The sequence below is a fragment of the Phyllobates terribilis genome, unplaced genomic scaffold, assembly GCF_046119375.1.
Source record: "Phyllobates terribilis strain yellow unplaced genomic scaffold, ASM4611937v1 Scaffold_2__4_contigs__length_985480577, whole genome shotgun sequence".
Lineage (NCBI taxonomy): Eukaryota > Metazoa > Chordata > Amphibia > Anura > Dendrobatidae > Phyllobates > Phyllobates terribilis.
Genome location: NW_027362762.1, coordinates 3,209,834 through 3,221,470, shown reverse-complemented (window position 1 = coordinate 3,221,470; position 11,637 = coordinate 3,209,834). Strand labels below are relative to the sequence as shown.

The window sequence follows — 11,637 nt, the reverse complement described above, 5'->3', positions numbered from 1 at the left end:
CTCCGTACAGGATACTGGCCCCCATATAACCCTCCGTACAGGATACTGGTCCCCTTATAAATCTCCATACAGGATACTGGCCCCCATATAATGCTCCATGCAGGCTGTTCCCCCCACATAATGCCCCATGCAGACAGTTCCCCCCCTTATAATGCTCCATGCAGGATGTCACCCCCCATATAATGCCCCATGCAGGATGTCACTTCTCCCCCCCATATAACACCCTATGCATTATGTCCCTTTCCCCCCCATGTAATGCCCCATGCAGGATGTCACCCCCCCATATAATGCCAAATGCAGGATGTCACCCCCCCATATAATGCTCCATGCAGGATGTCACCCCCCCATATAATGCCCCATGCAGGATGTCACCCCCCCCATATAATGCCCCATGCAGGATGTCACCCCCCCCCATATAATGCCCCATACAGGATGTCCCCTCTCCCCCCCATATAATGCCCCATGCAGGATGTCCCTTCCCCCCCCTTATAATGCCCCATGCAGAATGTCACCCCCCCATATAATGCCAAATGCAGGATGTCACCCCCCCATATAATGCTCCATGCAGGATGTCACCCCCCCCATATAATGCCCCGTGCAGGATGTCCCTCCCCCCCCATGTAATGCCCCATGCAGGATGATCCCTCTCCTCCCGTTATAATGCCCCATGCAAGATGTCCCTTTCCCCCACCATATAATGCCCCATGCAGGATATCACCCCATCTCTTTAAAATGCACCATGCAGGATGTCACCCCCCCCCATATAATGCCCCGTGCAGGATGTCCCTCCCCCCCATGTAATGCCCCATGCAGGATGATCCCTCTCCTCCCGTTATAATGCCCCATGCAAGATGTCCCTTTCCCCCACCATATAATGCCCCATGCAGAATATCACCCCATCTCTTTAAAATGCACCATGCAGGATGTCACTCCCCTCTTTATAATGCCCCATGCAGGATGTCACCCCCCCCATATAATGCTCCATGCAGGATGTCAACCCCCTCTTTATAATGCCCCATGCAGGATGTCACCCCCCTATATAATGCCCGATGCCGGATATCACCCCCCCATATAATGCCCCATGCCGGATGTCACCCCCCCATATAATGCCCCATGCAGGATGTCACCCCCCCATATAATGCCCCATGCAGGATGTCACTTCCCCCCCCATATAATGCCCCATGCAGGATGTCTCCCCCCGTATAATGCCCCATGCAGGATGTCACCCCCCATATAATGCCCCATGCAGGATGTCACTTCTCCCCCCCATATAATGCCCTATGCAGGATGTCCCTTTCCCCCCCATGTAATGCCCCATGCAGGATGTCACCCCCCCATATAATGCCAAATGCAGGATGTCACCCCCCCATATAATGCTCCATGCAGGATGTCACCCCCCCATATAATGCCCCATGCAGGATGTCACCCCCCCATATAATGCCCCATGCAGGATGTCACCCCCCCATATAATGCCCCATACAGGATGTCCCCTCTCCCCCCCATATAATGCCCCATGCAGGATGTCCCTTTCCCCCCTTATAATGCCCCATGCAGAATGTCACCCCTCCATATAATGCCAAATGCAGGATGTCACCCCCCCATATAATGCTCCATGCAGGATGTCACCCCCCCATATAATGCCCCATGCAGGATGTCCCTTCCCCCCCCATGTAATGCCCCATGCAGGATGATCCCTCTCCCCCCGTTATAATGCCCCATGCAAGATGTCCCTTTCCCCCACCATATAATGCCCCATGCAGGATATCACCCCATCTCTTTAAAATGCCCCATGCAGGATGTCACTCCCCTCTTTATAATGCCCCATGCAGGATGTCACCCCCCCATATAATGCTCCATGCAGGATGTCAACCCCCTCTTTATAATGCCCCATGCTGGATGTCACCCCCCCATATAATGCCCGATGCCGGATATCACCCCCCCATATAATGCCCCATGCCGGATGTCACCCCCCCATATAATGCCCCATGCAGGATGTCACGCCCCCATATAATGCCCCATGCAGGATGTCACCCCCCCATATAATGCCCCATGCAGGATGTCACCCCCCCGTATAATGCCCCATGCAGGATGTCACCCCCCCCATATAATGCCCCATGCAGGATGTCACCCCCCATATAATGCCCCATGCAGGATGTCACCCCCCATATAATGCCCCATGCCTCCATACATTAAAAAAAAAATCAAATACTCACCTCACTCCTCCTCTCCTGCTGCCGCTGCTCAGGTCCGGACTCCAGCGTCGCCGGTGTCTTCCCGCTTTGCGCTGCCTATGATGGCTCAGTGGAGGGCGCGGTGGAAAGATGTCACCGAACCCTCTGACCTGAGACGTCACAGAGAGCGCACAGCAGGAAGACAGCGGGTCTGCAGAGGCACAGGGAGAGGTAAGTATCCGACTGCCGGGGCCCTGAGCAAGTGGGGGAGAAGGGCGGGCTCTAGCACCAGCCTCCTCCGCCCATAACCCAGCGGGGTTCCTGATTGCGAGTGGGCCCCCCGCCTGCTCAGGGCCCCGGCACTTGCCCGGGCGTGCAAGGTGCTGACGCCAGCCCTGATAGGACCAAGTCCATGATACCAAGAGATGAGAGGGTCTGTAGTAAGAGGGAATGGTCGACTGTGTCAAAGGCAGATGACAGGTCCAGGAGGAGGAGGATAGAGTAGTGTTGCTTGGATTTGGCGCTTAGTAGGTCATTGATGACTTTGGTCAGGGTAGTTTCAGTCAAGTGATGTGGTTGGAAGCCAGATTGTAAGAGGTCGAAGAGGGAACATGAGGAGAGGTGGGAGGACAGTTCAGAGTGGACATGTTGTTCCTGTAGTTTTGAGGTATAGGGGAGAAGTGATATGGGGCGGTAGTTGGTCAGAGAGGAGGGGTCGAGGGAGGGCTTTTTGAGGATTGGTGTGATTGAGGCGTGTTTGAAACATTAGGGGAAGACACCAGTTGTTAATGACAGGTTGAAGAGGTAGGTTAGGGTTGGGATGAAGACTGTGGTAGGGTTAGGGATGAGGTGGGACGGGAATGGATCAAGTTCGCAGGTGGTGAGGTGTGACTTGGAGAGTAAAGAAGAGACTTGGTCTTCTGTAATGGTGGAGAAGTGGGGTTTGGAGGAGGAAGGTTCAGTAGATATGAGGAGGGGCTGTCCGGACTTTAGGGAAAAGCTTTGTTTGATGGTGTCAATCTTCTGCTTGAAGAATGAGGCAAAGTCTTCTACTGAGATGAGAGGAGAGGGAGGAGGCACTGGGGGACAGAGGAGAGAATTGAAAATGTTGAATAGCTGTTTAGGGTTGTGAGGCAGGGAGGATATGAGAGAGGAGAAGTAGGTTTGTTTTGTTGCAGTGAGTGTGGACTTGAAAATAGTGAGGGATTGTTTGAATGCGATGAAGTGATCGATGGAGTGGGACCTTTTCCATCTCCGCTCAGCAACCCTGGAGGCCCGTCGCAGTTCTTTAGTAAGGTTGGTGTGCCAGGGTTGCCTATTGATTGTGCGAGCTTTGGTATGTGTGAGAGGGCCAACTCAATCAAGAGCTGCATCTGTTGTGGTGTTATATAAAGCAGCAGCAACATCTGCATCGTGTAAGGAATTTATGTCTGTAAGAGGGAGGAGGGATTCAGAGAAAGAGTGTAGGTCGAGGTGTTTGAGGTTTCTGCGAGGGTGTGCAAGTTTTTGAAGTGGGGATTGTGGAGCTGGAGAGGAGAGGGCAGAGAATGTAAGTAGGTTGTGGTCTGAGAGAGGAAGAGGAGAGTTAGAGAGGTTAGATAGGGAACAGAGGCGGGTAAAGATTAGGTCCAGTGTGTGGCCATCTTTATGAGTGGCTGCGGAAGACCATTGAACAAGGCCGAAGGAGGAAGTGAGGGATAGGAGTTTAGAAACAGATGAGTGGGAAGTGTCTATGGGGATGTTGAAGTCACCCATTATGATAGTGGAAAGGAAGTGAAGCAGCCAGGTGGTGAAGTGGTCTAAGAAGGTGGTGGCTTCCCCTGGGGGTCGGTAAATGACGGCCAGTTGGAGGTTGGAGGGGGAGTAGATGCGCACACAGTGCACCTCAAAAGATGGGAGTGAAACGGAGGGCGGCAGTGGGATTTTGGCGAAGGCACAGGTATCTGACAGGAGAAAACCTACTCCTCCACCATGTTTGCCATTTGGGCGGGGGGTGTGGGAAAGGTGGAATCCCCCATACGAAAGTGCTGCTGGGGAGGCTGTGTCAGAGGGGGTGAGCCAGGTTTCGGTGATGGCGAAGAAGGAAAGTTTGTTAGTAATGAAAAGGTCATGGATGTAGGAAAGTTTGTTGCAGACGGAGCGAGCGTTCCATAGAGCTCCTGTTAGTGAAACTGGGGAAGCGGGGATTAGGTGGATGGGTATGAGGTTAGAAAAGCTGTGAGAGTTTGTAGTAGGTTGTGGATAGGAGGTAGAAGTGACTGTGGGGATGTGGTGAGGAGGGCCAGGATTTGGAGAGATATCACCAGTAGTGAGGAGGAGAAGAGAAAGTGTTAGCAGGTGGGAGTAGGAGAGGGCATGGAGTAGCTGTCTGTGTTTGGAGATACAGGATTGAATGTTGATGAATAGTTCTGAGGAGGAGGTGAGGTGAATGGGGAGGATGGAGGGAGAGATGAAAAGTTCCTTACTAGGTGTAGGGGTGAGAAGGGTTAGTAGAAAGTGGAGGACTATAGGGGAAAAGGTGAAAGCTAACAAAAACATAGTTTAAAGAGAATAAGCGGTCAAAGTGTGGGTTACCTGACTCCTGCCCTGACTAACTGCCTCTGAATTAACTGCCACTTAGCTTGAAAGCCACTTTGCACAAGAAGACGCGTGCACAACCTCAAATGTAAATGTGGATTCCTGGTTGTAGCACAACACTAGCACAAAGTAATTAAAAGCTGAAATGTGGCCTAGTTTCTGTAGCACAATAGTAACAGAAAAATTTAGATTTTATGTATGTTCCCTGTATGAAGAACAATATCTGCACCAAAGTATTAAAAGATGAAATGTAGCCTGCTTTAGGTAGCACAGTAGTAAAAAACATAATTTCGATTTTATCCTGTGTACCCCTGTATGGAGAACGATATAAGCACCAAAGAATTAAAAGATGAAATTTAGCCTGCTTTGGGTAGCACGGTAGTAAGAAAACCAATTTTGATTTTATCATGTGTACCCATGTATAGAGAACAATATCAGCACCAAAAAAATTCAAACTGATATCTGGCCTGCTGTGTGACGTTACTAACAGAAGAACTAATTTTTTTTCTTACTGTGGATGAGGCCTGTATACAGTAGAATATATGCTCCAAGAAATTTCAAACTGAGATCTGGCCTGCTGTATCACGTTACTAACAGAAGACATTTTTTTTTACTGTGGATTAAGCCTGTATAACATAGAATGTATGCTCAAAGAAATCTCAAATTGAGATCTGGCCTGCTGTATCATGTCAGTAACAGAAGAAGTTAGATTTTTTACTATGGATGAGGCCTGTATACAATAGAATGTATGCTCCAAACAATTTCAAACTGACATCTGGTCTGTTGTATCATGTTACTAACATAAGAAAATAGATCTTTTTACTCTGAACCAGCTCTGCATAAAGCTGAATTTCACAGCCACAAAATTACAAGCTGAGATGTGATGTGCTGTATCAAGTTAGCAACAGGAAAAATTTGATGATTAAAGGTGTACTTGTGCATGGAGTACAATAGAATTAGTGTACAACAGAGTTCTATGCTGAAATGTGCCCTACTGTCTTTGTCTGGACCACACTAATAGCACAAAAAAAAATTCTGCTGGAAGGTCAATTTCACATCTAAACTATCTGTCTTAGAAGCAACCGCCTAGCTATCTCAAATCGCTCAGTATCCAGAAGCAGACCAGGAGTATCCTCTCTGACCTGTTATACTCATAAAATGGTGCTAAACCAACATGTCTGCTCTTTATATAGAGAGGGACGTGTGATTTCAGCAGCCAATGGCACAAGCCCTTGTGCCTTGACATTGTGGATTGTTCCTGTGCCATGATTGGCTAACCGCAATTTGCACACATTAAGTTAGGGAAAAAAATAGATTACAATCACATCGCTCCGCTGACCTCTTCCCACCCCCTCCTCTCATCAACTATGCTCCCCATCACCATACAGCACCACTATCCTAGCCAAAGTTATAAAAATACTGTAGCTGAAATGCAATCATTTGCTGGACTTTTACTGAATTTTGCCAATTTTAAGTAAAAACGCTCAGGTGTCTGATCACGAATCCGAATGTGCAACTTTCGCGCATAATTTGAAATTGTCGAACGTTTTTCGAACATGTTCGCTCCTCTCTAGTCATGAGCCGAAACGACAACAAACAATCTTAAGTGGGAAAAGTTAGGAGGTGACCAGAGACTGTTAAGCAAACGGGTTCATCTAATGTGTATGGTAAATTCCGTTATCAAAATTACTATATAAAGTGTGAATCAATCTAGCAATAAAAACAATAATATAAAATAGTAAAAGTAACAGAAAATAATAGCAATAATAAAAAGAAAATGAGCAACAATAACAACACTTGGTAATCAAATTTACTTAAGGTTTAAATATTTTTCTTACATATTTAATATCAGTAATATAGCTTGATCCATTACTGAATAATACAACTGCCCTGTTTATTTGGAAGTATAAAGTCTGAAATCTAAGGTCACTTCTTCGGTACATTCAAACATTGAAGGCTACGTTGCAGAATTTTGGTTACTGTTCTATCCATCTCAAACAACATCATTTGAATAAAAGGAAAAGATGATAAAATCAATTCTAAATAAATGTAATTAATTCTTGCAAATCCAATTTTTTTGTTTATTTGATTACTGTTCACTCTTCTGGCTCTCGTTTTGCCTCAAAATGCATTCTGACACCATGATCCGTGTCGCCCCACGTGACGTCAGAACGCAAGTTGAGTCCTGGCCAAAGAGTGAAAAGGGAACCAGGACTGGAGTGGAGTGTGTGACCTAGAAAGACAGGCGAGGACCCGCGGGGAGAAAGGTGAGGGACAAGGTGAGTGAGTATGAAATTATATTGTTTTTATATCCCCTCTGCCCCAGCCGTTAGTTATGCTTTTGGGTCTAGAGAGACCTGAGAGCTTATAAACGTTTCATTTGATTTGCATCGAAGGGTCGAATTTACCGTCTGGTTTTAAGCAAAATATCTGAATTCGAATTCTGTCAGGTTGTCTTAACTCCAATAAATAGGACTGATTTTCAGTCGCAAAAATTTCTGCAGCAAATTATGAAACTTGTGAATCCAATGGTCAAACCATTCAATGATCCTATTTTCTGTTCATGTTCCATTCCACATACAATTACTGATGCAGAATACTGAGCACATTACTATCATTTTTATACCAAATCTTTGGTGTCACATTTTGAACCATAGCCCAATTCCAACATGACCATTCTCTTTCACGAGAACCACACTCCATTGTAGGAGAAGGCACAGAAGGTCTCTAACATAGTTATAAATGTGTTGCACACGATGTATTACCATTTTTGGGTACAAATTGCTCCAAAATTCTCACTTATTTCAAGAAATAAATCTCGCCCAAAAACACCCTAAAAGTGAATTATGAACAGAGCCTCTTCTCTAAAGATAGCTATCCCGGAAGGTCCAGATTCTTGAGCCCCCAGTGTTTACCTAGCACAAGCCAGAAAAGTTTTTTTGGTTTTTTTTTTTACATAAAAGCAGTATGTCAGAGTTTCTTGGGTTGTAGTACTCTAATGGCAAGAACAGCCCTGTAGACTTCTCTGTTGGTGCCATGAAATATACTGAAGAACCTGTAGGTAAATAAGGAGTCAATTGCTTAATCATGGAATAATTGTTTAAGGAGAGTGATGATTAATTGATCACACCTACAAATCATCGATTAAAGGGGTGGTTGTTTTTAATCAGCTAACACAGTTAATACAACAAAAATTAACCATGATTATTATTTAGTTGGTGGATCTCTGCTCATAAACAGTTAGTTCGTTATCACAACTCCCTGACATAAATACATTTTTTGTAAATTGACAATAATTTTAATTCTAAGAGCCTCTGTCCGAATCCCATATGTTAGAGGGTTTAAGGTTACAGAAACAATTAGACCTGTTATGGAGATGACAACATGGGCAACAGTCGAGAGGGAACCACTGCCCAACCTGTAGCGGAAAATAACAAAAAGACTGGTGGCCATAAAAGTAGAGAATGTGACTATGTGGGTGACCAGGGTGTGGATGGCCTTCTGATAAGCCTCCGCAGAGATCTTTAGACAGACAATAAATGTCCTTATGTAGCAGTAGATGACTACGAGTATACAGCCTACCACAACTGTCATTGTCCAGATGGTGCCAAAGATGTTGTTGATGGATGTGTCACCACAAGCTAGACGTAGAAGAGACATGGTCTCACAGTAGACATTATTAATATACATTCCACACATGGATAACCTGGAGGCTAAAAACACAGTTATACCAATACTTAAGGAGACAAAGACTAATACCGCAAATAGTATCCAGTAAGCTCTTCCATTGGTCATCAGGGTTGGGTATCTCAAGGGGTGTCCAACAGCTAAATATCTGTCATAGGCCATGACTGTAAAGGTAAACAACTCAAGAGAACCAAAGCTTTGATAACAGAAGGATTGGATAAGACATGCCGGTATTGATATGGTGTTCCAACCAAAGAGAAGGTCAATCGCCACCTTGGGCAGAACAGCCGAATTCCCAAACATGACGTTGACCACCAGGTTAGCTATGAAAATGTACATGGGTTCATGGAGGGTCTCTTCTAACCACACAGTATATACAATCATTGAAGACAGCATCATGGTTAAAACATAAATTACAATTGCCAATGTGGCATATAGATACCGGAGGTTTTCCATCTCCACAATTCCAAGAAGAACAAGATTTGTGTTTATCCTAGACACGTTTTCCATCTCCTTAACGCTTAAAAATTTTTATAGGATGAAAGGTCTGCAAGGTATTTAGAAATGAAGAGAAAATAATGATTATTTAATAATGCAAAATGCATTAAACATTGTCTTTTACAGTATAAGATGGCATGGTTTTTCAGAGGGTGCAGAGACTCTGAACACTTATAGGCTATGGAGTAATCTAGGGTGGGGTAAAGTGGTATCTGATGAATATAAAATAAGATATGTAACAATGTTCATTATCTTCACATATCCTATGGATTTATGGGCAAAACATGTACAGCTGAAACCAGAAGTTTCCATACACTATATAAAAAGACACATATAATAATAATAATAATTTAATAATAATTTTTATTTATATAGCGCCAACATATTCCGCAGCACTTTACAATTAAGCGGGGACATGTACAAACAATAAATTCAATACAAGGTGAGACAGTTTAACAGTTACATCAGGAGTGAGGTCCCTGCTCGCAAGCTTACAATCTACACGGAAATGGGGGGACACAATAGGTGGAAAGTGCTTGTTATTTCAGGTCTGGCAATTATAATAAGTCGGGATTATCATATAAAGCTGTATGATCCGGTCATCAGCCTGTATGTTAAAGTGCAATACTCAATTACCGAGTGCAGTTATCGAGTGCATGGAGGGTGTAGAAACAGATGAACAGTAGGGTGCAGATTCTGAATAGTATTTAGGAGGGAACAGGGGAAAGTTAGTTTACTGGGTATTTGGGATGGTAGGCTTGTTTAAAGAGATGGGTTTTTAAAGCGCGCTTGAAGACATCGGGGCTAGGCATCAATCGGATCGTCTGGGGTAGAGCATTCCAGAGAACTATACATGTATTTCTCAATATCTGACATGAAATCAGAATAAACCTTTCCCGTTTTTGGTCAATTAGGATTATACCATAATTTTTAATATTTGCCAAATGCCAGAATAATGAGAGAGAGAGAATGTTTTAAAGCATTTTTATTACTTACTGCAAAGTCAAAAGTTGACATACACTAAGATTACTATGCCTTTAAACAATTCTGGACTGCTCATATGATGATGTCATGTGTTTGGAAGCTTCTGATTCGAGACACACCTGTCCATGTATTTTAATGCACACGTGAAACACACTGTTTCTTTGTGTAACAATCATGGGAAAGTCTAAAGAAATCAGCCAAAATATCAGGAAGAGAATTGTGGACTTGCACAAGTCTGGCTCATCCTTGGGTACAATTTCAAGATCCCTGAAGGTGCCTCGTTCATCTGTACAAACAAGATGGGAATGTCCAGCCATCATACCGCTCAGGAAGGAGACGGGTTCTGTGTCCCAGAGATGAACATGCTTTGGTCCGACATGTGCATATCAATCCAAGGACAAAACCAAAAGACCTTATGAAGATGATGGCGGAAGCTGGTAAGATTATGTCAATATCCACAGTGAAACGAGTACTGTATCAACATGGGCTGAAAGGCCACTCTGCCAGGAAGAAGCCATTACTCCAAAAGAAACATAAAAAAGTCAGATTAATGTTTGCAAATGCACACAGGAACAAAGACCTTAATTTTTGGAGACATGTCCGGTGGTCTGATGAAACTGAAATTGAACTTTTTGGGCATAATGACCATCGTTACGTTTGTAGGAAAAGGGAGACGCTTGGAAGCCTAAGAACACCATCCCAACTGTGAAACACGGGGGTGGCAGCATCATGTTGTGGGGATGTTTTGCAGCAGGAGGGACTGATGCACTTTTCAAAATAGATAGCATCATGAGAAAAGAAGATTATGTGGCAATACTGAAGCAACATTTCAAGACATCAGCCGGGAAGTTAAAGCTTAGGGGGAAATGGATCTTCCAAATGGACAATGACCCAAAGCATATTGCCAAAATGGTAACAAAGTGGCTTAAGGATAACAAAGTCAATGTTTTGGAGTGGCCATCACAAAGCCCTGATCTCAATCCTATTGAAAATTTATGGGCAAAGCTGAAAAGGCTGCGATCAAGGCGACCTACAAACCTGGATCAGTTACACCAGTTTTGTCAGGAAGAATCGGCCCAAATTCCCACCAACTATTGTGAGAAGCTTGTGGAAGGATATCCCAAATGTTTGACCCAAGTCATTCAGCTTAAGGGCAATGGGACCAAATACTAATGAAATGTAGGGAAACTTTTGATTTTGCTGTGAGTAATAAAAATGCCTTAAAACATTCTCTCTCTCATTATTCTGGCATTTGTCAAATATTAAACATTATGGTAACCCTAATAGACCTAAAACGGGAAAGGTTTATTGTGATTTCATGTCAGATATTGAGAAAAACCTGCAGATGTGTCTTTTTATATAGTGTATGGAGACTTCTGGTTTCAACTGTAAGACATGGTACCTACGGTAATTAAAAGAGACAAAAAAGAACCATAAAAGATTAATTTTTTTCAATGACTCTTTTCAGATTTTCATGAATTTATCATGCTTTTTAGACATAATTGCAGACAGATCTTTCAACAGATTCTTACAAATCTTTCATCATCCAGTATGAAGATTATTATTTATATAGCATTAATAGATTCAGCAGCGCTTCTCATTTCAGATGGAGCATGTCTAAATTAAATGAGACATTCCAGGGTATCTAATGTCCAAGTTTTTTCAGACAATAATTTGTACCCAACTCAGCCAGGTTCAGGCAACAGAAAAATGGAAAAAA

The 11,637-nt window shown here is 43.9% G+C and overlaps 1 protein-coding gene across 1 annotated transcript; it reads right to left on the bottom strand.

The window, feature by feature from the left end:
* Positions 1 to 7,988: 7,988 nt before the first annotated feature.
* LOC141253141 (olfactory receptor 5AP2-like) lies at positions 7,989 to 8,945 on the bottom strand. Its single transcript, XM_073670904.1, has one exon. The coding sequence runs from the start codon at positions 8,943 to 8,945 to the stop codon at positions 7,989 to 7,991; it is 957 nt and encodes a 318-aa protein (XP_073527005.1).
* Between the last annotated feature and the right edge of the window lie 2,692 nt (positions 8,946 to 11,637).